This window comes from Paroedura picta, chromosome 3, assembly GCF_049243985.1.
Source record: "Paroedura picta isolate Pp20150507F chromosome 3, Ppicta_v3.0, whole genome shotgun sequence".
Classification (NCBI taxonomy): domain Eukaryota; kingdom Metazoa; phylum Chordata; class Lepidosauria; order Squamata; family Gekkonidae; genus Paroedura; species Paroedura picta.
Genome location: NC_135371.1, coordinates 43,929,854 through 43,957,396, shown reverse-complemented (window position 1 = coordinate 43,957,396; position 27,543 = coordinate 43,929,854). Strand labels below are relative to the sequence as shown.

Sequence of the window (27,543 nt, the reverse complement as noted above, 5' to 3'; positions counted from 1 at the left end):
CCACAGAAAGGGATTGAGGCCAAAAATTGCTTCATGTATCTGAATCAATCCTGTAAGAAACCTTTCATGTGACTGTTGTGCCTAAAGAATAGAATGTGATAAGCTGGTAAACATTCTGAAACACCCTCCACCCAAAAATCATGCCCTCGAGGATTCTTTAAGCTCTTAGGATCTAGCGTCTTCTCTCAGATTTCCCTTATTTAACCTGGTGCCCATCTGTGTTCAGCATTCCATGCCTCCAGGAAGATACGTGTTTGGAAGGGTCCATTTCTTAACTGACAAATTATTTTTATTTTTTGGCTTATCCTGGGAGTCTACTAGTGTGCAGAAAACCATACTTTGTCTGGGAAATGGCCAAGCTATTCTGTTTTCATGATCATAACTAAGACCATTCACTTTACTATTTTAAGGAATTATATGACATGGGGGGCTCACTGCTAACTATCCTGGATCCCAAAAATGATGTGATCCCTGCCTAAAAGTTCACAAATTGCAAATGGATTATGTAGCTATATAGAAAATATTTGAGGTTTTCTTAATACTTTTTGAATTTGGTTCAAAGTAAAGTTGCTGAGTACAGTTGTTAATGAGCTGTAATGTTTCTTTGTATTTATGCTACTTTGCACTTGTGCTTGTATTATTAAAAATGCTGTCTGAGAAACACAAAGGGAACTTGAGAGATGTTTTAAAACTGATAACGTTGACTAAATATGTTTGAGTAATTAGTAGAGGTGATATGGCTTCGATCTGAATTTTGCCAGTACACATTATTTTTATGAGTTCACCATGTAGAAGAGCTTTGAAGAAATTTGCTAAAGTCTAATACAATGTGGCTTGACATTGTTTATCTGTTTTACAGGTTGCTGCTAACACTCCCAGTATGTACTCTCAGGAACTGTTTCAGCTTTCACAGTATCTACAGGTAATTTTGTTTTCTGAGCTTTCTATGCTGTCTTGTCAATTCTATTCTTATAACAATTCTGCAGTGTTGATTAGGCAGAGAAAGTGTCTGACCTGCAGTCACCCAGTAAACTTCACAGTTGACTGGGAGTTTTAAATCCTGTTTTCACCAGCCCTCCTCCAATACTGGTTAAATGGCTCTCATTTAAAGCTAATTTAATATTTTTTTATTGAGTGGTTTTGGCATAGTGTACTTATGTATAGATTGTTATGAGTTTTGGAGCGGTAGGTTTGTTAGAACCAAGACTGAGGCATGATAGATTGCTGGAATTAAACTGATATACAGATCTTTTCAACTTTCCACAACTCCTTGTAGTTTGCTGTATTGTTTTAAATTCTTATAAGCTCACTACATTTTAATATGCCATATACTTGAACAGCTTTTACACCATTACAAGCAAGGAACTTTTTCCCTTTCCTGACTGATTCCTCTTTCCTTTCCCTGAAAACTCCCATAATACCCTCTCCCCTTTTCGTGCCTCTTTCTCACTCCCAGCCAACCTCCCTTTATCTACCCTCATGTCTGATAATGTCTCCCATTTTTGGATTTAAGTATCTACAGATTTAACTATAATGAAAATTAGATATATTGATATATGACTTTTTAAACACGTGGTTCATGTGGTTTACAAGAAAAGAAAAGAAATAAAGCTACTGCTATATAAAATTAATTTAAAACATATGCTATCAGATCAAAAGAGTCCCTGTAGTATGTGTCAATTTAAATGGCTTGGTTTATTATTTATATTGTTACTGTTTTCATGTTTTATTCGTGCGCCTTGACTAGGCATTTGGAGGGGCAGCCTAGAAATTCTTGAAATAAATAATCCAAAGGGAATGGGAAAGTTGTCTTTACACTCTTTCTGAAATGCAAGCAAAGAATTCCTCAATTCCAGAAGTAGAAACGAGCAAGAATCTAGTTACAACTTAAAGACTAACTAAATTTGTGGCAGGATATGAGCATTGGTGAGTCACTAAGTTAACAGTGACCCTGCCACAAATTTTGTTAGCCTTTTAAAAGATACTGGACTCTCCTTTTTACTACTACACTCAGGCTAACATGAGTACTGATTTTGATCAATTCTAGATTGATCTCAGGGTCTCAGGGCTGAGGCTGTAAAGGTGATTCTCCAAGTGGCAGAATTTTATATTGAGTGAAGACATGGATAACTCATGTGAAGTGAAACCTGGGAAATGAAGTTAATTGAAAGAGTGACAGAGAATTATAGACTGTGGAGAGCGTTTAACCTTACCACAGCTTGCTGGAGCTCTATCTTAGTCAATCTCTCAGATGTCAGTTTGGAAGTTAGACTGGAGTATCTTTTGGGAATAATGAATTTGTAATTTTCCTGCCCATTTGATTAAGCTATAACTTGAAGAAGTTACAAAAAAAGTTTGTCCTTCAAGGACAAAACGGAGAATGCTGAAAGCCTCATATAAGCCTGTTTAGCTTTGCCCAGATTATTTGTTTCATTGACCCCATCTTTTTCTAAGCTGTTGACAAGAATGAGCTTTGCAAGTCTGTTTTCTTGCATATATTGGGGTTTACATTTTGACTTTTAGAAACTCTATGACATTTTGTGATCTTCTGGTTGTAGTGTTAATCTATGCAGAATCACGTTTGCAAACTGATTTTTAGTAGTTACCTACTATAACGATTAAATATAAGGTCTCATTCTCACTGGTGAGCAGACCCATAAAATGAGAAGGGTAAAGTACTCCCTCTAGTGGCTTGTCAGTAAAGAGAATTTTAAATGGTTTGGATAGAAATTGAGGTTTAAGTTCCTTTGATTTGAAAATGTACCTAAGTTGTACAGAAGGGAAATTACTTTTCGTACTAGCCATCAGTACGTGTATAGATATTTAGGCCTTGATCCCAATAATTAGAATTGTCCATTTGTAATTTTTCACTGCAGCTGTTCCCACTGCTTATAAGAGAAGCTGTCCAGAGTAGAAAAATTCAACCAATTGGCTGGTACACAAATGTAATCTTTTTTGTTATAATTCTTCCAATTTATTTTGTAGATATTGCCTTCATATCTATGATGTGCAAACATGAACCAAAATGGGTTCCAGATAAACACAATTTTTTTTTCCTTTTTCAATAGCCCGTTTTCAAAGTTATTTTCTTCCTCAGCGGTGTATTTAAAAAAAATCTAAAACAGATTATTACAAAGTATTAGTAAATATTTACATGTGTAATATTTCCTTGAATTAAACTAGCAACCTTCCACCTACTTAAGAATGAGTCATATCTCAATGTTATTAAGTATCACTCTGAAAAAAAGAGAACAAGAGAAGCTGTGGCAGAGGGTGGTAGGAGTGTGTGAGTTGGGTATTTGTTTGGAGCATCTGCATCACTACCTGCATACTGGAAGAGAGGGGACTTATGCAGTAAATATCTGAACCACGCCACAAACATCAATGATTTAAACACAAAATTTGAAGCATTGAATTATCTTTGAACATGTAAAGGAGAATGTTCAACCAACCGAGTGCTAAATGGCCAAAGCTCTGAAGTATTAGGTCGCTTTGGCATATTAACTTAAAATTGTTTGAACTCACTTCAATTTTTTTTATGTGTTTGTGTACTTAATGTAGGAGGCCTTACATAGGGAACAAATGTTGGAACAGAAGCTAGCCACCTTACAGCGATTGCTCGCTGTCACGCAAGAGGCATCCGACACTAGTTGGCAGGTATTTTGTGCCTTTTCGCTTAAATCTGCTTGCCAGGCAAATAAAAGATTGCCCATTTATTATTGATCAGAATTGTTAATTGGTACTAATTCATCTGAAGCTGGTGTAGTTAACGTTCCAAGAATATGTTGCATATGCTGTGTGAAAATGTGCTTCAAATAAAGAATTTATTTATTTTACTGTATTATTTATTAGATTTCTCACTCACCGCAGTCATAAAACGTCCTGCAGCAGATTTCTCTTATAATATTCTCATGTGTGTGTGTGTTATATGCTGTTTCTCACTTGTTGTTAATTTAAGAATGTACTGCTTTTCTTTCTAACAGGCTTTGATAGATGAAGATAGGCTACTATCAAGGTTAGAAGTTATGGGAAACCAATTACAAGCATGTTCAAAAGTAGGTAGTTTGCTTGTGTGAGATGTATAATTTAAACATGTTTGCATTGTGCCTGTATCAATCACTGTACAAAAATAGTACTGGTGAAACTAGGGGAGTGCCATAGTCATGAGAGTCACTGCATGGTATTTTTCAATGCAGCAGCTTCTACTACCAACAAAACAAGCTTGGAAATGCAGCTCTTGAAATTATTAGGAAACCAGTGATGTCACTTAAAACAATTAATTACATTGTTTGAAATGAAAAGTGAAAGCTTGTCGTAGCCTTGTATATGCTGTTTTAGCCTTCCTCTCATACTGGGTTGTCTTCACCCCTATGAATGTGGTCTTCTGCCCCCCCCCCCATCTGCCTCTGATATTAAATTGCCCCTGCATCTAATATAATTCTACCAAATCTGTCTTCCAGGCAGCAATCAGGACTACACACAGTGTTTTAATTATGAATGTAATGCTAAGAATTCTCAAGTGCTCTTTGAATTGTCAAACTGGTATGGTTGTCAAGAATACATTCATCTGTGTTGCCTTATGTTTGCATGAAGTAGCTCTGATGTGGATCGGGCAGATTTTAGTTACACTTGCAAAATGCATACTCTTGAAGAGAGGCTTCATTGGTATAATTAAGTAGGATCCATATTATGATCCTGTGCAATCTGTGTTAGTGTAATAGCATTTTGGTCAGACCAAAGCTGGAAAGAATAAGGACATTTGGGTTGATAGAGGATGCTGGGGGAGCCAGGTGAAAAGGAATTTTACTGTTGGCAAATTGCATAGTAACAGCTGCTCAGTCACAACATCGAAACAGATTTTGCTGTCATGGATTTCTCCTGTTCTCTCAATGCATTGCCAGTTACTGCCCCCCCCCCCTGGGTTCTTAGTTTTAGCACCCAGATCTCTGGAACTTTAGTTATTCTTATGCTGCAAAGCAGATAAACTAGTGGCGTATACTACTTAAAAAGGATTCCTCTAGCTGAGATTGTTTTGGAAAATCAGAGCACACATTGATCTGGGAGCCTTAAGAAGACTTGGGCAATTGCAATTGATATTAGCAAAAATAATGAAGACTTATCTAATTGCAGAAATTGGATCTTATTCTATTACTCATTTAAACTTCAGTAAGGTTCTCACAATTCTGAAATTGAACTTGATATAAGAAAAGGATATTCCTTAATTTTCTTTGCCTTCTCAAGAGGGATGTCAGAACAATTTGGCCCCAACAGTGGAAAGGTATTGCTGGTGGTGCACACTCAGTGCTTTCTTAGAATCACTAGAACAGAGCAGTATTGTAAGATTCAGGGGTAATAAAAGATGCTAATGTCATATAAGTATTCTCTCAATAAGAGAACAATATATTATTGCACGGGCAAAATGATGAATATAAAAGCTCAGTTCTTTTCATAACGCAATACTAGTATAAAAAAACAGAATCATGTACTCTTTGCTATCTTACATTTCTGATTACAGAGTCAAACAGAAGACAGTCTACGAAAGGAACTTATAGCGTTACAGGAAGATAAGCATAATTATGAGACAACTGCCAAAGAGTCCTTGAGGCGGGTCCTTCAGGAAAAAATTGAAGTGGTCAGAAAACTCTCTGAAGTGGAGGTATGTAACTATATTTTTGCTATTTTTCTAAAACAGATAGCATATTACCATATTATCATATGCAAATACAGCAATATGTTAACTTCTTCATGACATTTTTAGATTTTATTTTGGGGTTGTCATTAGGGCCCTGATCTGATATTCCTCTTCTCCCACTACAAATGTGGTTCATGTTGGTTCGTGGTTCAGCCAATAGGTTCATTCACAAACCAAACCAGTTAATAGCTCCTCAAACCCCATTGAAAGGGGCCACAGTACTTTTCAAATGGCTTTGCAGAAACCTTGAAAAAAAGTTGAGTGACGGGCATGTGTTGTGCAGTCCCTTTAAACTGCACAGGACAGCCTAGAGAACAGCTGAGCATCAGGAACAGCCTTTTTTGTGTTTTTCTGTGCTCTCCCTTTAAACTTTAAAGGGCAGCACAAGACAATACAAAACAGCTAAGCGGTGGTGAGCAGGCTGTTCACAACTCAGCTGTTTTGTGGCACCCTTGGGGGAAGGACCCATCTGGACCCATCTGCCATTCTTTGTTATCCAAATTGTTCCTCATATTTTTTCAGTTAGAATGTTGTATTTTCATAACATTCCAGCAATAGGTCTTGCTTACTCTAATATAAGGAAATGGTGTTTGTTTTAAACAGATTTTGCGTTTTCAAAATGGCAATGCTTTTTGCAATCACTGCAATTAAAGATGCTGCTGCTTTTATCCTCTGGTTTTGAGTTGGTTTTGTGGAAGAGATAAGCAAGACTGCTCTTACTTCCTTCTGCAGTCTGTCCTGATTTGTAATCCTTGTAGCAATATCTTTATTACATTTGTGTCCTGTGCTTCTTCCAAGGAGCTCAGAATGATGCTTGGTAGGTTAGACCTGAGGGCCCGATGAGGTGCATGCTCAAAGTTCCATAGTCAGAGTGCTTAGTTAGTTTTTAAAATGTATGTTTAGGTGAGAGAGCCTAATTTGTATTGGTACCACAGGGTTAAGCCTTCCTCTTAGAACAGTTTTCATGACCTGAACCTGTTCTGTGCAGTTGTCATTTGCTCCATTGAGGCTAAATGTATGAGCACACAATCCTCTGTATACCTTACAATTAAAGTTTGAAACTTATGTAGCTTGGTCCTCAGAAACAGTGAGTTGCCCAGATCCACAAATTGAGCTTCATAGCTGGATAAGATTTTAAATAAAGCACAGTAGCCATTGCAATATACTAGAAGTTACTTTTTACAACAACAACAAAAAATAGGGGGGGGGGGAGAAACAGCAGTACACTGTCAGCATTTTGTTTGTTTTGGGATGAGACCCTTTTCATGCAAACTGTGCCTATTGCATGTCCCCTTCTCTGATGGCTTGTTAGCCCTAGCCATGGGAATGTGTTTCCTGGAGGGCTAATTGTTCAATGCTACACAGTTAAATGGCAAGGCAGATGTTTCCTAGAATGAAGACAGCAACCAAAGGAGGATTCCTCTGGTAGTTGCTTTAATGACAAACCACTAATATTTTGCCTTTGGTCTGCTGCATGGGTTGAGCTGCTTCCACATGGGCCCTTAAACCCTCTCCCCCAGTCTCCAGCATTTTAAAATTTCCGCACAATAGAGTTTGTTCGTTTGTTTATTAGTTTTTATTAACCTCTACTCCCGGACCCTGCCAGCTCATGACGGTTTACAATAAAATCCTTAAAACAATGTGTGTGATCATTTATTACTGCCTCATCATGCAGATGGAGACTGCAGCAAAGAAATTAAAAGACGCTTGCTCCTGGGGAGGAAAGCTATGGCAAATCTAGACAGCCTCCTAAAAAGCAGAGACATCGCCCTGCCAACAAAAGTGCATCTAGTCAAGGCTATGGTCTTCCCAGTTGCAATGTATGGATGTGAAAATTGGACCATAAGGAAGGCCGAGCGTCAAAGAATTGAGGCTTTTGAACTCTGGTGCTGGAGAAGATTCTTGCGAGTCCCTTGGACTGCAAGGCGAACAAACCGGTCAGTCCTAGAGGAGATCAGCCCTGACTGTTCTTTAGAAAGCCAGATCCTGAAGATGAAACTCAAATACTTTGGCCACCTCATGAGAAGGAAGGACTCCCTGGAGAAGAGCCTAATGCTGGGAGCGATCGAGAGCAAAAGAAGAAGGGGAAGACAGAGAATGAGGTGGCTGGATGGAGTCCCTGAAGCAGTCGGTGTGAACTCAAATGGAGTCTGGGGAATGGTGGAGGACAGGAAGGCCTGGAGGATCATTGTCCATGGGGTTGCAGTGGGTCGGACACAACTTCACGCCTAACAACAACTAGTGCTTTTCCTCCCCAACATGTTTTGCTGTAGTCTCTTCTTAGGAAAATCCTACTCAATGTGACTTTGCTCACATTGTGATTAGGAAAGTGCCCAAGACCAAAGCCATTTTCTCATTATTTCCCATACTTCACTGTTGGCCTTTTTTGCTGTTTTCCCCCCAATCATAGTAGGCATGTTAGTCCAGCTTCATACCACTGTACCTGCTACTTCATGTTTTTTTTTTTTTTACCAAAACACTGAAAGACGATGGCTGTTACATGAGGAAGTTAAATGGAAGCATGTAGAATATCCCCATGTGGAAGCTCTGTTGCCTCTGCAGATAGCTCTGCAGTTGCATAAAACTGAGGGATGTGACACTGTTTAAAATATATTTTCAAAATTCTTTCAGCGAAGTTTAAGCAACACCGAAGATGAATGTACTCACTTGAAAGAAATGAACGAACGGACTCAGGAAGAATTGCGAGAATTGGCTAATAAATACAATGGAGCTGTAAATGAAATTAAAGATCTCTCTGACAAACTAAAGGTATGGATGATCTTTGTAAACTCGTAATTCCAAACTCGTAATCCCCCCCCCCTTTACCTATTTTCATCTTTCCTAAAGATTTGTCGCTGTCCAGCCCTGTCTCGTTGTTGTATTTTTATGCTGGCTCAGCCCAGGAACGGGGGGGGGGGGGGGGGAGATGTTACAAGATCAACCTCTTAACTTAAACTTCCAAAATGGCATACAAGGGGTTTTGTAATGTTCAAAAATAAACAAAATATTTTATGTAGTATAGATGGGATAAAGTCAGGTGAAATCAAGGGTAAATGTCTGAGATCAATCAATAAGAATTGTCTGAGGTCAATAAATGTCTGAGGTCAATCAACAGACTACAGGTCCAGCCTAGAGAAGGCATAAAAGAACAGTTGTCTGGATCTGAAACCAAAACCTGTCACTTTATCCACTAGCCTTAGGCTAACGTTCTCATTCTCTTCTCTCAAAACCATCATTTGCCGGACTCCAGTGTAATGGCAAACTCTAATTTCCTGAGAACAAATCAGGTGGAAGAAATTACACTGTGTAAAGGAAAGAGGTAGCTTTTGGCCCAAGTGATTCTGGCTTCACTGCTTCTATCTTTTAGGAAAGGCCTCTCTCTTGCAGCTGGGAATCAAGCATTGCAAATGAGTCTTTGTTTCCCTTCCAGGGCCCCTCCCCCCACTGGAAATAGAAAATTGCTCCAGTGGGCCCTGTGGTATCCTGGGAGGCAATTCTCTTCCTGCTCTTGCAAGTCCCATTGGTGTCTGTATGAAGAAGTCATAGTCTGTTGCCTCTTCCATTGAGAGAGGCAGCTGGAAGCAGGAGATGTAACTCTTTCAGACCCCATCATGTAAGACTGCAAATGAATAGCATTTATCTACTTCTAAACTCACTGCTCCCAGTAGCGAAAGGAGGTATTGATCCAAGTTCTGCTGATGAACTCTGCTCTCCAGCTGCCCAGGTCAAGTATCTGAGGCAGTTGCAACTCTATAGTGTCCTTACAATCCCTGCTGACACTGATGAGGCTTAGAGGAGTGCAGAAGAACCATATCCTGTTCTTTCCTCACATGTCTTTCCTGGCAGGAAATGGAGATTGCTCTGTTTCTTAGTAAGAGATAATCCGCCAGGAAGATCCGAGCCAAAGCTGTTTTACAGGTGTCCCCACCTTGATACACCGTGTTTCTTTTAAATTGTAACTCAGTAGCCCTCACCTACAATTTTATATACGCAATATTGGAGAAATATTGTTTTATCCGTATATGTACTATATTGTTTTTAATTATGTTTTGTAATGGCCTTTGGCTAAACACAATAAATGGTATTGTATCGTATCATAGTAAGAGAAAATGAGTTACTCAGATGTTGCAAGGCTGTAAGCCTCAGTGGCTGCCTAACATGCTAACCATTGATGCTTCCTGAAGAGGGACTGCATGAGCCTGAGTTTCATTCATCAAACAGCTAAACTCTGTTTTAGAGTTTATGGTCATATTTCCACAGAATCACTCTATAGCTTAGGATACTGTCCTTCAGCATAACAGTAGCACAAGTTATAAAACATGGTATGTGGCTGACATCTTCCACAATGGCAAGCAGAGCCAGTTTCTAGAAGCCAGTTAAGCCACTAAGACCGTTTATGCACTGGAGGTTTCATGCCGGGCTGCAGGCTGGAGTTTCAGTTGTGGCAGGTTGCACCATCTCTTCCTGCACCCACACGAGGGAGCATTTGGCCCAGTGCCCCTGATCTGCCCCTGATTTGTACTCCTGCATGAGAGCTGGGGCAGTGAAGTTCCCAGTGCATAAACGGTCTAAGCTTCCTTTCAAAACAGCAAAGAAGGGTCTTCTCACCTTTTTGGCATTCTTCAAAATCCAGCACTGTAGGTAATCATTAGGTTTGTCTAGCTGCCAGGCTACTCTTGCAGCTTGGTGTGAGAGAGCCAGCTTGGTGTAGTGGTTAGGAGCGCGGACTTCTAATCTGGCAAGCCAGGTTTGATTCCAGACTCTTCCACATGCAGCCAGCTGGGTGACCTTGGGCTCGCCACAGCACTGATAAAGCTGTTCTGACTGAGCAGTGATATCAGGGCTTTCTCAGTCTCACCCTTCTCACAGGATGTCTGTTGTTTGGAGAGGAAAGGGAAGGCGAATGTAAACCGCTTTGAGACTCCTTCAGGTAGAGAAAAGTGGCATATAAGAACCAATTCTTCTTCTCCTTCTCCTCATCCTCCTAGTTCAATTTTGGTTTGAAAAAGTATCTTAACTTGCAGGACCTCGTTATATGTGTTATGGGAGCATGAATATGGCATGTGTTTCCACCACATGTACAGTTGAATGTGATGAAGGCATACTTATGTTTGGTTGTGTAAATCACCCCTTTAAAGATGGTAAGATTTAAAAAATAATACATAGTATTTGTAACACATACTACATTGTAGGGATATCAAGGAGCATCTAAACATAAACACTGCCTGACTAATTCCTATGGAGGATCTATTCCGATGAACTGGAATAAAGATCGGCATGCTAGATATTTTGATGCCTTTGTTAGTGAAATGCATCAGTGGTCCCCAGCCTTTTTATCACCAGGGACCAGTCAGCGCTTGACAATTTTTCTGAGGCCAAGGGGGGAGGGTAGTTTTTTGCCAAGGGACATCACTGCCTGAGCCCCTGCTCCGCTTGCTTTCCCGCTGGCGCCCCTCACTTCTCGCCACCCGCTGGGGGGCACTGCTAGCAGCAGCTGCGCTGTGCCATGCTGAGGGGGAGCCCCAGCCATGGTGGCCGCTAGAGAGCACCAAAGGTGAGCCGGCAGCAGAGTGGTAGGGCAGCCCCAGAGGTAGCAGCCGGGGAAGAGGACGAGGAGGAGCCGTGGACCAGTACCAACTGATCCACGGACCGGTCCCGGTCTCCCGACCGGGGATTGGGACCACTGAAATAGGTGATATATTTTCTGTCGTAGAATTTTGAGTTGTTTGTTGGGGGGGGTTGTGTTTTGGTTTTGAGTAGGCAGCTGAAGGAAAACAAGAAGAAATTCAACAAAAGGGACAAGTTGAGAAAAAGGAATTGCAGCATAAAATAGAAGAGATGGAAGAAAGAGAGCAAGAGCTTCAGGCAAAAATAGAGGCTTTGCAAGCGGATAATGACTTCACCAATGAGCGGCTAACTGCTTTACAAGGTCAGTCTACTAGTCCAAAAATGCTTTTTTCATATGCTTTTCTTTTAAACTGTGAAATATCTTTTTCTTTTGGAATTCTGTTTGCAGTCCGATTAGAACATCTTCAGGAGAAAGCTCTTAAAGAACACAACAGTTTAGGTAGGTCCAACATTAATGTATTCTGCTTAATACTGGATTTTAGTAATTTTATCCCTTTCATATGATACTAGCAATGTTCTCTCTAATTTTTCTCCCCTATTGTAGAGCAGGTCACATCCTGATCCTGAACAGAATATAATTGCTGTAATCTTAAAATGGGTAATGGGCAGTACAAGTCCCTGCACAGCTCCAGATGGCTGTTGAGTGGGCCTTCCTGTGTTATTGAACAGCTGCTCACACACACAGCTTAGAGGGAATAATGGATACCAGAACAGTTACATGAGCTGTATGTGATCAGAAATAAAGAAGTTTTAAAATTGTGTCCTGGACTGAAGATAAATAATTGAGTAATACGTTACCTGCCCTGGCCTGGAAACTGTAGGCTAGCCTGATTTCATCAGATCTTGGCTACAAAGCAGGGTCAGCCCAGGTTAGTACTTGGATGAGAGACTACTAAGGAAGATCACCGTGGTAGCAACATGAAGGGAGGTAACAGAAAACTACCTCTGAAGTTTCTTACCTTGAAAATTCAGCTGGTCTGGGAGTTTGGTGATATAGATATTTAATAATAAATAATAAATAAATTTAATAATAAATGTAGTGCCATAAGTTGGCTGCAACTTGACAGCAATGCATATATATAGTAATTGTAAAAGTTAAATTCAGTAGTTTTAGGTAATTTAGGGGATGTAATTTGGTACTGCAGTTATTATATTACATTGCCAGTAGAGGGCACTGCTTTTAAAATGTTCAAACATACTGGGCTAGCTTGACCATTGCACTTTTTAGTTAGTAGATTCTACAACATTTAATTTTTTGGCTCTTGGGCATATCTGATAAATTTGTTACAGTAGGAAGGGAAATCAGATGTCATTTTTCCCCCCAGGTAGAATGTGTTTGTATGTGTGATGGTTGCATAAGTTACCTGGTATCAGGTAGTGGTATAAAAAGTTTGTTGTCAAGCCAGTTTGCTTATTCAGAATTAATACTATTTGTTAATCCTAGGCATACAAGTTGATGACTTCATTCCTAAAATTAATGGGAGTGCAGAAAAAGGTAAAGTATCCTTGACAGACTTCCTTTTTCTTGTTTTAATTTTTAGCATCTTGTTGTTTCCTCTCAGCGTTGGTCTTGTTAGTAAGGATGGGCATGAACTAATTGTGCCCTGTTAGTGGTTGGTAAATAGAAGCTTGTGACTTTCAAAGCAGTTTATGGTGGTTCATGGATAGAATAGAAAACACAGCATTACCAAGTTCCTTTAAACCTGCATTCTGTTCACGACAAAAACAGCTGAGCCCTTCAGTTGTGCCATGTTGTCTGGTGCAGCCCTTTAAAGTAAAAAGGGAGTGCCTACTCCACACTACCCAGCTGTTTAAGGCTACCTTGTTCAGTTTGAAGGAGTGACACAAGACTGCCCCAAAAATTGCTGAGCAGGGGGCTCAGCTTTTGGGGGGGGGGGGCTTTCTGCAAAGCCTGTTTAAAGGGACTGTGGTCCCTTACAATGGGGTTTGTGGAACTACAAATCAGTTTGGTTTACAGAAGGACTTCCCAGTTCAGTTTGTGGTTCAGCCATAAACCACAAAGCACCACAAATCAAATTTTTCGTTTGTGCCCATCCCTACTTGTTAGATGCCTTTTCCAAACTTGTAGGAAATGTAGGTATTTTGCTGCCGGTCTCCTCTAAACCTTGCAAAACCCCTCAGGGTAAGGCAGCTCATAAATTCAATAATAAAAATAAATAAAAGCAAGCAAAAGTGTTCTTGCGTTGGAGCCTACAGATCTTTCAGTGGTACAAGCCCAGGACAGGTCTATCAGTGGCTATTAGCCATGGTGAATAAAGGGAAGCTTAACATTCAAGAGACAGTAAAATTATTGAAGACCAGTGTTAACATAAAGGGAATGCCTTGTCTATGCCTTGCTGTTGGACCTCCAGAGGAGCTAATTGGCCACTGTGTGATACAGCATGCTCAACTAGATGGAACATTGGTCTGATACAGCAGGTCTCTTCTTATGTTCCCTGCATTCCCTTTACCTGTGAAGAGGCATTGCAAGGAATTTAGGGGGATATTTCGAACAAAAAGTCATGTGGGTCACAGGACTGGAATGAGTATGAGACTAGGGGGCCTAATTTCTGTCAATGTCTATAATATTTGCTCCTAAGTAAAGTTGGTGTTAACAAACGTAAGTACATCCAGACTGTTGTGGGGTTGTTTCTTCAGGATTAAAGTTATATTAACAATAGATCAGGATCAGGAGGTTAGTACGTCTGAACTCCCGAAGCGGCCGATTAGCTTGCGGCCCGGCAAGCTTCTTGCTGCAGGAGGGGGGAAAGGGAAGCGCAACCACCAGCATGCCGGTGGCGCAAACGTGCATGCGCGGACCCACCTCACATTCGCGTTTGCGCATGGCGAGAGCACAAACGTGCATGCACGGCAGTTTCACGCATTCATGCATGCGCAAAACGGCAGTGCATGGACATTTACGCCACTGCCATGCGCAAATGTGCATGACTGGTAGGTCCATGCATGCCCGTTTGCGTGGGGCCCCGGGTCGCCCTCTCCCCCCACCCCTTGGCAACGGGCCGCAACCTTAAAAAGGTTGCGGACCGCTGCCTTAAACAATTCAGAAACTTTTTGTTTTGCTTGGCTGTAATCACCAATGTGGTTATTGACATGAAAATTTGCTCTTTGCATTAGTATCTCCAGCTTTCAAGTTTTTGAGCATGATCTCTTCCTAGCTATGATTAGTCCTTTAGCATTTGTCCAGACAATAATGTAATTGCAAGCTTAGCAATAGTAATTCACAGTGCTGATCCTGGGTCAAGCAAATTGGTAGAATTTGCATGCAAGGATCAGTGCAATACTGTGGCCCATTTCTGGTATGTTTTGCTGATGCCTCTTATATCTGAACTAAGCCTAAGGTGTAACAGCTCCATGCACAGGTGCCTTAAGGAGCAATGATAAGCGTGTACTTGGAAGATGCATGTTAATTGGTGGGGCTTAGTCCTGGGAACGTGACCTTAGGTTTGTATTTTAAGAATATTCTCATCATCTTGAATAGCTTTCATGGAGATACGTGCTCTAAAGAATTAGAAACTAGTAGCTTTTACATGGATTTCTTCTACATAGTTCTGCGATGTACCAAAACCCAAAATCTGAGACAGTTGCATGTGTAATGTAGTTACCAGATAATCTGTTTCTGCATAAAAGAGCAGATCTTTCTACTTGAAACATCTAATTCACCACACTTTAACTGACAAAATCAAATGTTTTAAATACCAACAGAGTATTTGTTTGTCCAGATAGTGAATTCTAAAATAATTGTTGCAGTTTCTTTCCTCTATTTTTTTCGTATATAAGGAGTTTATTCAACAATGTTATAGACTTCAACTATGAGTACTTAGATTAAGTGCATTCAAAATTAGGCAAGCAGATAGGTTTCAGATCAGAAGGGTTCACTGCTTATTCTTTTGCTGTTCAGGTTTTGTCAGGAATCTTCTGTCATTCTTTCAGTTATGTATAGTAGTTAGCATTCTCCCACCACCCCTTCTGACTTTGCTATCATATGGCTTATGTTTTCCCTTTTGTTGACCCCAACACTCTTGACTTTTTTTCTGAACATATTTTGTTCATCCTCTCTAGTTGGAATCGTGCCACTTGCATCAGATTAAAAAGAAGTCACCTTCAGTCCAGACTAGCTAGAGTGGCCCAGTCCAAAACCTTTTTAACAGTTGCTATGGTGCAGAGACTAGCAGTGCTACATCTTGTGAGAATTAGGTGGGAGCATGCCCCATCTCCATGTTGCCTCACAAAATCCTTCCTACCCTTCTTATTGCATTATATGCCAGTTTGACTGTGCACCAGCTTTTACAATCCTTCAAGTCTGTAGTTTGAATCCTCTCTCTTCCTCAGTTAGTCTCGCTTCTCTCAAATGTCACAGTATTCCTTCTTTATATAAGGGCTTTGCCTAGCATTGTCATAGAGGTTGCAATCAGTGTTGCTACCGTAAGAGAGCATCTCCCAACATCAGTCTGGTCAAATGGACAAAACATTTGTTTTCCAAGCTTAATAAAGTGACACCAGAAGAAGAGCTGTTTTTTGTACCCTGCTTTTCACGAGCCAAAGGAATCTGAAAGTGGCCTACCCTTCTACCCACAGCAGATAACTGAGAGGTAGGTGAGACTGAGGGAGAATTGTGACTGGCCCAGGGTCACCCAGCTGGCTGCATTTGAAGGAGTGGGGCATCAAACCTGGTTCTGCAGATTAGTGGTCACTGCTCTTAATCACTTTACCACAGAGTAGTTGAAGTCTTGTGGTAAAATGGCAAATGTTACATCTTGGAAACCAGATTAAAACCTCTTGTCACCCATGAAGCTGGAGTGGCATTAGGCTAGTTGCCAGCTTCACATAAGGAAGAAATTCCATTTAAATAAAAACATATATTTATTTATTAGATTTCTTTTCCGCCTTTCTCCTTAGACTCAAGGCAGATTACTGGATAAAACCCAATAAAGCCCCGTAAAACCCCAATCTTAAAGCCAAAAACCTGAGATGGCAGAAAAACCCTCCAATCCTTCCCACAGTCTTCAAGAGACTTGTCTAATGATATAATGTCATCTGAGAGAGGCCCAGTGATCTTAAGAGACCCGGCCTCAACCAATATTATGAATATTATATAAATAAAGGAGTGTAATCTATAAGAGGTGAAAGCTGTGTGGAATAATGCAACCCCACTGAAGGCTGAGAATATCCTCTTAAGAGGCAAACTTTGAAATACTGCACCATATAACATTCTGTTAAATATATTTAGTAAAAGTAAACTTTTATTTATTTTAAAAGTCTGGTTTCTGTCATTAATTCAAAGCTGCTTTAGAAAGTCTAACAATAATTTGATCAATGTCACCCTTTCTAGCTAATTAATTTAGTCATAGCTATATTCCATACTGAACAAACGTTATGAAGTCCACCCAATAATATGAGGTTCACTTAAAATAATGATGTGACTGAGAAAATGCAGACAATCTAAAATCTTCAATCGAAAAATGATCATATAGAAAGTGCCCTGTTGACACTATCTAGATTTGGCCATCGGTGACCTTGTCAACCAGTACTAATATGTAAGAGGTTTAAACAAGAGTTTTGTTACGTTTTGACAATAAATGCAAGTCACAGGTAAAGTAAAGGTAAGGGTATCCCCTGTGCAAGCACCGAGTCATGTTTGACCCTTGGGGTGACGCCCTCTAGCGTTTTCATGGCAGACTCAATACGGGGTGGTTTGCCATTCCCTTCCCCAGTCATTACCGTGTACCCCCCAGCAAGCTGGGTACTCATTTTACTGACCTCGGAAGGATGGAAGGCTGAGTCAACCTTGAGCTGGCTGCTGGGATTGAACTCCCAGCCTCATGGGCAGAGCTTTCAGACTGCATGTCTGCAGCCTTACCACTCTGCGCCACAAGAGGCTCTAAATGCAAGTCACAAGAGACACACAAATCGTACAAACTAACATTGGCTTAAGATTTATCATTTGTGAGTTGTATGCAACATATAAGTATGCTACTGTTTGTTGGGGAGGTTCCTCCATTTTGGGGGAACTCTGTGAGGCTTACCTTGAACCCTAAAAGATGAAGTTTTGAACTTATAGGTGTTTCTTTCTTTACTAGAGCACTTTCTTTCAAAGAGTGGAGGGGACTGCACTTTTATTCACCAGTTCATAGAGTGCCAAAGTGAGTACATAGAATTCATCACATTCACTAAAAAGTCTATAAAATCAGTTAAAATATACTTTACTAGTGAGAATAGTGGCATTTTTGTGTAGATGTGATAAGGAAAACATATTAAAAAACAAGCTATATCTATGTTCAAGTGAAGTCACACATCACTTTAATAAGCATACATTCTTCACGTATTTTTAATCAGTAACTACTTATCATTGCATTATGGGAAAATGATTTATAGTCATGAATACAATACCAGCATGCACAATGAGACTCGGGTGGAACTTACCTGAGGCCTGATACACACAATCTTTTTTGGTTCTATAGAATGAGAATTACTGGGTATGTATTGATTTGTGAATCTGGATGAAGCAATTGGCCATTGTTACAAATACATGCCATACATGAATCTTCTTGCTCAACTTATTAAGGGCATATTTTTAAGCAGTTGACCTTGGCCTGCAGTCAAAGTTGACAATGCTTGTCACAGAAGAAGGGTTGTATGGGATCATTCTTTGCACTTCCATTGTCAGGTTGAAGCTTTTCATAACATGGAGGTAAATAACATCTGCTAAATAACATCCCACTAAGAATCTATTAAAGGAACACTACCCCCCCCCCATCTCTTCTGTATGGTGAGATGAACAAAACTGAGAATAAGATATAGCTCAGGTATGTCACTGTCGAAGAGCTATACAGGTTTCCCCTGTTATGCTATATCAGAACTGCAAAATTTAATCTGTGATTCTGTGGTGGTGCTGACATATTCAGCTTCTCAATGTAAGGACTAGAATCCCAAGGCACTGTTACTCACTCATTTCGGGAACAATACCCAACTTCTAACATTTCCCCCATCCTGCTGCATCTCCTCGTTCCCCACATCCCATGCCCTTCCAGAGGGTATCCTAGCATTCAGGAGCAATGTTTTTGAGTCGAGAAGCAGCAGCAGTGGAAAGTTGTAGATAGACACGCTCTTTTAAATGATCAGAATACCACTCCTACTTCTTTGGCTAATATTCAATATTTGAATTGGGGGAAGGTATCTTTGAGGCAGTATGTTAGACCTCAGTTTAACGGAGGAGACATAATATAAAGTGAGATCATGAGATATATCACACGTAGGCTTTTGGACAGTGTTGGGAGATACGCATAAACTTTAATGTAGCATTCTTAAAGAAAACAATAGTTCAGTGGAGTGTGTTGTATGTATCTTTCTTGTCTTCCTCTGTTTTGTCTCTTTGCATTAATCCTTTCACTGCTTCACATAGTTATATGGTCTGCTAAGTCATGTTAAAAGGTGCTAGCTAATACAGAAAAGGGCAAAAATGAGCAGAAGTATTGGGAATAATTTTCTTCAGTGTACAGTGTTAAAATTTTCCCCTCACAAATTTCAGTGTTCGCTTCCATGCCTTCTCTCTCTCTCTCTCTCTCTCTCTCTCTCTCTTTGTGTGTGCTTCAACTAATTCTTTCATTATCGCATTTTTACACATTGTTATTTAAAAATGCAAGGTTTTATTGTTTTTGATAATTCTATATTAGTAGAGTATAGCCACACACTCTAAATTCTATTAACCAAAATGGGCATCAAAGATTTTACTGTCTTGTTCAGCAAACAAAATGAAATGCTTGGTGTAGAATAAAGTGAAACTATTTCATGAATGAAATTCTTAGTTGTATGCAAAAAGCAGTACTGTTCTGGAATTAATGTTTATAAGCAGGGATCTGTGAGATACTTTTGAGAACCCCTTCCATTAGTCCTGCTTCTTTCAGCTGTTTTTTACCACACATGACCAATTATGCATGGGCCAGAAAGCCCGACGTGGTGGCGACAGGGCTTCGGGGAAAATCCCCGATTATTCCGCCATCCAAGGCCTGGCCCGACCCAGGCCATCGGAAGACCCGCGTTAAAGGAACGTGAGTTCTTCTGCAGACCGGGAAGCGCAGTGGGCGCAGGCAAGGGGTGGCTTGGGCCAGCCCTGTGCATAATCGGAGGAGCCGGGCCTTCACGCCTGCAGGGATGCCTCTAGCTCCTGCCGGCTCCGCGGCTCCGTGCAGTTGACAGGGGCATCCCCCCCCCACCCCACCATGGTGGGAGAACAGCATGCTGCTCCTCACTATCATGCAGCAGGGGAGCTATGTCCCCGATCCCCCCCCCCACTGCTGCGTGCCTGGTGCTTCCACCTCTGCGTTGCCTGCGCGGGGCCGTTGCGCCGGGGCAGCCAGCGTGCGCCCTGGAAGCTCTGCCCCTGTGTATAATCGGGGGACAGCGGGGCTTTCGCCTCCGGTGCAAGGGCACAGCGGCAGCTCAGTGTAGCTGCCGCCATGCATAATCGGTCCATGACACACTTTCCTGCAAGCTCTCTTCTTTGCTGCTTCACCTGACTTTTTCCTCTCCTATTCAGCTGCCATTAACACTTCCCTTTCCCCTTCCTGCCACCACCTTACTTCTCCTTTTGGTGTGCATTAGAGTGACCTAATTAACAGTGGATGGCTGCCACCACCTTTTCCTTTCCATCTTTTATGTCTCCATCTTTCTCGCTAACTCTCCTGTTGACACCTTCTCTTTTGCCTGCAGCTTTCACCATGCTCAATACTGTGGTGTTGTTTATCGGTGTTGCTAGATAACTGTCCTAAATTGCAGCTGAGCTCTTGCTTCTCCATGGTTCAGGCAGATTTAACCCTGCCCCATAGCATTATTCTTACTTTTGAGACTTTCCCCCTTGATCTGTAAAAAAAAATCCCTCTTTGTATGAATTTTTAGTGTGATCTCTCGGGCCACATTCAGAATTAGATTAAAAATTCCAATTTTGCAGAAGGATGTTTAAAGCTTTATTTGAACCTCATGCAATAAAAATTAGAGCATGAACTGTATAGATAAGATTCTCAGATTTTTAGAATCAGACTTTGTAAATTAATATTAAACTATAGATTCTCATGTATATAGAAAGCCAAACAGATGCTTGTAATGGGTACAATATAATGTAAGTTTACCCCTGTTGTTATTCCCAGTGCCATTTTACAAAGGTTATGAATGATGATGTCCATATTCATTCTCATTCCTGCCCCCCCCCCCTTAGGGGCAATCAGTTTGGGACACCAGAATGCTGGTGATCTGGTTACACCCCTTCTGTTCTCTCCCCATTCTGTAATGGGCTCTGAATCAGTGTAGAGGGAGGGAAGGTCTACATTTCCTAACATGGATCTTCTGGCATCTCTTCCAGTTTGGCCCTTAAATTTATTTTTCTCTGTCAGTCCTCTATTACAAAATAAATACTTTGCTATGATGTCATATGATAACCACTGTTAAGGAATCCAGTTAAGCGAGATTTCAGGAATGTTTGCAGTTAGTTTTGGACAATTGGTTTCTGCAAGCCCTAAAAATTCTTATTTGTTTGCCTTATCCTTGTCTGCATAGTGGGATAAAAGATTAAATAGCTGTGCAATTCTTACAGAAGACTGACACTTGTGGATTACTGGCTGGAAAGTAGTGTGGTTACTTCAGTTTACTGCTGTAACTAACTTAATTCTAGACCAAACAGAATAGATCTCATTTAGGATTACTTATAGATAAATCTGGAAACTTGAGACTGTGGACATTGTGTCTTCACAGTATAAGGAAACAAATACTTAGCTTTGGCCTGGGGAAACTGGGCATATGTAATAAGGAACACATCTGGCAAATCAGAAGGGAACTTTTACCTGCTAATTACTAAGGAAAGGAAACATTCATATTTAATAGTATCCAAGCATTAGACCATAGATGAAGGAGCTGATAGTCTACCTTTCCCTTGAGGTTTTCAAAAAAGCAAATTTGTTATTGCCCTCTTAAGTCCATCTGCTTATCTTTTTGCCAGCATTGTCTCCTGCTCTCTGATCTACTCATCTTTCTTTACTTTCTCACACAAATGCGCAGCTGGAGCAACTTAATGAACATTTATTCATACATGCATTTATAACATTCAATGTTTCTTGTTACTTGATTATTCAGCTATAGACTTGCAGCAGAAAATGTGAACTTAAGCTTCCATTTGGTAGTATTTTGCTTGAACTGACATGTAATATGAGAACTGTTTATGTGCGAATCATGACGTATTTATGATGCACATACATTGCATCTATCAATACAATGTGCTTTTGAAATCTGCTAGGATTATTTCTACAAGTCTGCTATTTGGAGCACTTTCCTACACTATTCGTTGTTCTACCTTTGTGTATGTTCAGGGCAGCACAGGATGCGTGATCTCTCCCATTTGCTACCCCATCTGTCTTGTGCTTCCTCTTGATCTTCTCTGACATCTCAGCTTGCCACATTTTTCTGCTATATTTGTATCCTCCACTGAACCTTCTTTATGGCCTCTCTTAGTCTGATTTTTAAAACCCATTGTCATATTAACAATTTTCTTTACTGTGTGTGTGTTTTGTATTTTGCTGACATAGTATGAGGCCTCAAGTATGAGGCTGACATACTCAGCCTATTCCAGCCTTCTTGGTGTCCCACATACTGACCTTATGAAGAGCAACATTCTTAGAAATACAGTGAAAAAACAGCAACTAAAACATAATTCATTTTGTTGCTGCGGTTGAAAGTGACAGAGTGGTATTGCGAGAAAAATGGGATTAAAATAGTTTAATAAATGAATAAATAGTACATTAACAAATGCTTGCAGAATAATGGCCCTAAATGATAACCACTCCCCAATTGTGTACAGTTGTGTAGAAACTATGTACAGTTGTGCTGAAGAGGAGAGTATTATCAAGGTTGGTGATTAGGATGTTAGAAATATTGTATGGGCAGTTTCTGTGCCTGTGAAAACTAGGTTCACCTTTTTCCTCTGAACTCTACTCTTTCTCTCAAATTCACCTGCAGGTTTTAGAGTATTGCTACTACTATCCAATATGTAGATAAAGTAACTGTTGTTGATGTTCTGAGCTCAACACTTCAACCATCATAATTACATTAACATGTAACATCACTGTTGAACTACCAGGGATTTTGATGCTACTACTCCCAAGCTGTTAATATAAATACATTTTCACACTTAAACTTTTGTTATTGAGATATACAGTCAAAATGCATAAATGTTTTCATTAAATTACTTCTTGTAGTGTTTCACACTTTGATTGTGGAAGACAGCTCATATTCCAGATCAACAACTTTGTTTTCCTAAAAACTGACTATTTTACATTTAATTTCCTGTTTTGCTTTTGTGTAGCTGATTAAAATCACCTTTTATATAATTACTCATTGTCCTATAAAAATCCCTCTGGATTCTAGCACAAAGAAGTATGAGGTAATAATGTCCTGTTTAAATTTGGTCATGGAATGTAGATTACAGAGACGTGTACAAATAAATGCTTGAACAATTTGAGCTAGGATAGTAACCCCTGTTTTGTTCAGCAGACAAGCTCATAGACGAAGGACATCTTTCCAGAGTGGATGAAACAAAGATTCTGAAAGGTAAGACATTTGCTTTGCTTTTGAGAAATGTTACAAGTTTTGGAAACTGGGCCACTTTTTAATAAGCTAAATACTTTTGATTAATGCTTGAAGGAATATGGTATACAAAATATTCAGTTCCATAAAAAGGAAAACATAAGTATTTTTTATTACCCATTATTGTTTTAGCCTCTTAGCTGCAATGGTTATGTGTATATCGTAATATTTTATAAGTATCTTCTAGATATAAGAATAAACAATGCTGCTCCATATCCAATATCATCTCATTCTAAAATCTACTTCAAAATACATTTGTTCAAGAAAGGCAATGTATTTGTGGACAAAACATTGAAATTAGAATGGTTGTGTTTTTGAAGTTTGCTTTTGAAGCTTCAGGTCTTTTTATTTTAAATCTGAAATGTAAAACACTGAGTCAAGGATACCTGCAATTCAAAAGTATTCCTGCCATAAATTTAATAATCTAGTAATTAATTTGACAGTATTAATGTTCTAAGGTTTTGTTTAAGTGGATATGTACTTATAAATATTATAAGAAGTTTATTTAACTAAACTTCAATATTGTTGAATTCCCTTAAACTTTGTATAAAGTGTTAAATTATTACTGTTCATGAAAGGTTTTTATCTTTTGCTTTGTACAGTCGGGTGGGGTGGGAATTACCATTTGCATGTTGTGTCTACAGTGAATCTCCTGCATGTACTTGTTTGCACAATGTGCAGGGAGCATGCCATATTTGGAAAAGAATGCAGACAAATAAGCTCTAGTGTAATCTAATGCTTGCATGTCAGTGTAATGTTGTTGAATGGTGAGTTATTTTTTGTGTTGGTGTCATGCATTCCATATAACCTTTAAAAAGATTCTGACATTAAGTTTTAAACTCTTCATGCAGTATAAGAATGGGAGAAAGCTAGGGAGCAAAAGGCAGTGGCATAAAAGAAAGTCGTAAATTGTTCTTACAACTTGCTCACTTTCGGGGGGGGGGCATGTCTGCAGTATGAGAGTTTACTGTTCAAGAGACAGAAGTAAAGAAACTGCTTGGACATGCAGTACTAGTTAATCTGCATTTGTATGAAATAACTAGGTCTTTGGCAGGCGGGCAGCAGTGCTTGTCTGTAGTAGCAAAATTAAAGCAGCCCAACAGCAAGGAATGATTTTTTCCCAGCATAAGCTTTTGTGAGTCAGCATTCCATCTGATGTCTTTTTGTGCCCAGCCTTTTTCTGACCTGCAGTTAATACCATCATCATTATAATAAATACTATTCTTCTATATAATAAAGTTTGAATGCGAATGGCAGATCAGGTGTGAGAATGGTAAAAAGGCAATGGGATCTAGTGAAAATGGACTGCTTTTTAAAAATGCCTTTCAATCAGTTTGCCACTATTTTGCACAAAGAGGCAACGGTACCTTCTGTGTCCATATAGGGAAGTAAGAGTTACATTGCTGCTGCAGCAGCAGCAGATGCCAAAAAATAAGCATTTCTAAGAAGCTGAGCCTATAGTAAACCTATCAACATTTAATATGCTGCTATAAAAATAAATTTGGCTAGTCTGTTTTGTATGTTATAACTAAGAACATTCGTTACTTGAATACTTATACCTGAATGCTTCTGTAACAGCAATTTCGTTATGTGTAGTGTTTTACAGAGTAACAGAAGCAAAAGATGTTCCTTAAGATCTAAATTTAGGGCAGGCCAGGAAGACAAGAAGACAACAGAGGGAAAAGATGGAACAAGTATAGGGTCTCAACCTCCCAGTTGAGAAATCTCTGGAGAAGGTGGTGCTTGGGGAGGGGAGGGACACTAGCAGGGTATAATGCCATAGGGGCCACTCTCCAAAGCAGCCATTTTCACTAGATTAACAGATCTCTCTGGTCTAGAAATCAGTTGTAACACCAGAAGATCTCCACATCTTGAAGTTGGTAATCATGTACAAGTAAGCAGGGACATGTGTAAGTAAATATAGCTTCCTACGCTCATATTTGGTTTCAGTTGGCAGTAAGGTTTATGGGAATTGGTAAGGAGGCACTAATATATTTAATAATGGGTAAAATTGATATTTGGCTTGATTATTTTGTCCTTTGTCAAACACAAATTCTGTAGCAAAGCCAAGAATGCTTTCTGGGTTTTCTGAATAGTGCTCTTCTGGCTAAGAGACCATCTGCCTTCAGTTTAAAGCTGAAGCTTTCATTGACTGATTTCTGCCTGTTTAAGGAAGGAACAATCTTATCTATTTGGGCTCATTATAGTTAGTTGTTTGTGTTCTTGCTCAACAAGAACATGTAGACTTTGCTGCACTCTTATGAACAGTATCTTTCCCTTTCAACATTGACCTATTTCTAGAGAAAGCATACTTCGTCTCTTGAATTTCCCTCTGCATTTCAGTTTGATTGGGTAACTGCTAGCATTCTAAGTACATAACATTTAGAAACTTACTTTTCCAAGATGGGAAGGTTTTTAAAGGGAGCTCTCCATTTAACATTTTCTTAACATTCTATTAGGAAAAAATATAAGCAACTTTGAAAAATTTGATGAAAATTTTAAAGTTCATTTAGGTAATGTCTTGGGAACATAGTATGTGTTTTTCTATAAAATAATTAATTATGTCCAAACAGAAGCAGTTATCAAATTATAGGCAGATGGCTATACCCTCCAAAAACATTGGAATAAGTTCCAATTTCATTTTGATGCCTTATTAATGGTGGGTGGATTTTTCCTAACTGACAGAAACTTGCCTTTTAGTTTACTAAAGGAGACTCAAGATATATTACTAGTCATATTATAGTTGATTGAATGACTGAATGAATGACATCATCATAAAATTATAGTGTCATAGGAACAGTATAAGACATATAATACACATAGTGATAAAACTGGAATGCAAAGTTAGAAAACCATGTAATAGATATGCAAAAATTGGTTTACAGAAATTGATTGATTATTAATTTTTCACATTTATATACCACCGTCCCCGAACGCTCAGGGCGGTTTACATAGAACTGAGAACTATACAAGAAACCATACATATAAATAGCTATAACATTAATATTATTAACTGATAATAACAGGGTAACAATATAACATTAAACAATAATAATACAAACATGTCCAGGAGTCTTGATGGATTTCTGGGGGGGGGGAGGGGGCAGGGGCCCTGCAGATGTTGTTGGCTGATTGTGCCTGGCTTCAGCCAAATGCCTGGCAGAAGAGCTGCCTTTTGCAGGCCCTGCGGAACTGCTTTAGTTCTCTCAGGGCCCTGATCTCCTCTGGGAGCTCATTCCAGTAGGTAGGTGCCAGGACAGAGAAGGCTCTGGCCCTGGTTGAGGCCAGGCGGGCTTATTTAGGTCCAGGGACCACCAGCTGGTTGGTGGGGGCAGAGGGTAGAGCTCTTTTGGGGGCATATGCAGGGAGGCGGTCCCTCAGGTACACTTGCCCCTGACCGCGTATGGCCTTGAAGGTAATTACCAGAACCTTTAGTCTGATCCGGAATTCTACTGGCAACCACTGCAGCTGATGGAGAATGGGCCGGATGTGGGACCTCCACTGTGTTGCTGTGAGGATCCTGGCCGTTGCATTTTTTACCAGTTGTAGTTTCCAGGTCAAGGCTAAGGACAGATCTGCGTAGAGCGAGTTACAGAAATCCAGTCTGGAGGTGACTGTCGCATGGATCACTATGGTTAGGTATTCCGGGGCCAGGTAGGGCTTGGCAGAGATGGTAAAATGCCAGCCACACTACCTTCATGACCTGGGCTTCCATTGTGAGGGAAATGGAATGGAATGGAAATTTAGAAAACAACACAGAAAACAATGCAGAAGAAACAAGAAATGCAAACAATAAACAGAATTTGTTCCTTTGTAAATCCTTCCTCCAGAACAAATACCATTTTACTACATCTCTCTTCTCTTTATAAAAAGTGCTTATGCATAATTCTGTTCTACACATTCTGCAGAATAACAAAATAGACCTTGCTGACCTCCTCGGGCAGGCCTTCCACAAAGTGGGAGCCACAACAGGGAATTAATGGATAGAGGCAGCAGCTTTTCTTACCTGTTTTCAGGGTGTTTCCTTCTGCAAATGTTGAGATGAATGCAGCTGTCACAGTGGGGTATACTGAGAGAGATGGTCCTTTAGATATATGGGTCCTAATCCATGAAGGGTTTTGTAGATAATTGTCCACCCCTTGAACTGAATCCTAGAACTCATCAATAACCAATGCAAAACTGCAGAATGCATACTCTGCCTGTTCTTGATAGTAATTGTTGTGTCACTCTGTACCAGCTGAGAAATATTACAAATAGCATTCAGAATATATCTGAGAGATAGCAAAGAACTTTGAAAAGTTTTAAAATAAATCATGAGGTCCTGAGAATGATACAACTAAAGACTTGGCAAATGATGAAATACCTTAAGAAATGAGCTAGTCATGAACTAGTTGCTGCAATGGTAGCTAAGAAATAAGATTCCTTTGCCACGGTCCGTTTTCTGCCAGCACCACTCTACGTGTGCCCTTTCTGCACTCTTCAAATCATCCAGCTGTGTGGTAAACCAAGAGGCCAGAGTGGGTGCACGACTTTGTCAATAGCTTCTAGGAGCTTTATATCCAGGTTCTACTACAGCA

At 39.9% G+C, this 27,543-nt stretch overlaps 1 protein-coding gene across 22 annotated transcripts in view; it reads left to right on the top strand.

Annotated features, from left to right (window-relative positions):
• The window catches only part of SLMAP (sarcolemma associated protein), a 120,895-nt gene that overhangs the window by 61,004 nt on the left and 32,348 nt on the right, over positions 1-27,543 (top strand). For 6 of the 22 annotated variants that reach the window (XM_077325469.1, XM_077325472.1, XM_077325454.1 and 3 more), the window contains exons 6-15: positions 860-922; positions 3,562-3,657; positions 3,984-4,055; positions 5,516-5,656; positions 8,324-8,461; positions 11,453-11,621; positions 11,709-11,759; positions 12,765-12,815; positions 17,419-17,481; positions 22,871-22,930. In XM_077325469.1, coding sequence (XP_077181584.1) covers positions 860-922; positions 3,562-3,657; positions 3,984-4,055; positions 5,516-5,656; positions 8,324-8,461; positions 11,453-11,621; positions 11,709-11,759; positions 12,765-12,815; positions 17,419-17,481; positions 22,871-22,930 — 904 coding nt within the window. The remainder of the gene's footprint in view (positions 1-859; positions 923-3,561; positions 3,658-3,983; positions 4,056-5,515; positions 5,657-8,323; positions 8,462-11,452; positions 11,622-11,708; positions 11,760-12,764; positions 12,816-17,418; positions 17,482-22,870; positions 22,931-27,543) is intronic. The other 16 variants (XM_077325470.1, XM_077325473.1, XM_077325456.1 and 13 more) reach the window with 7 other exon arrangements.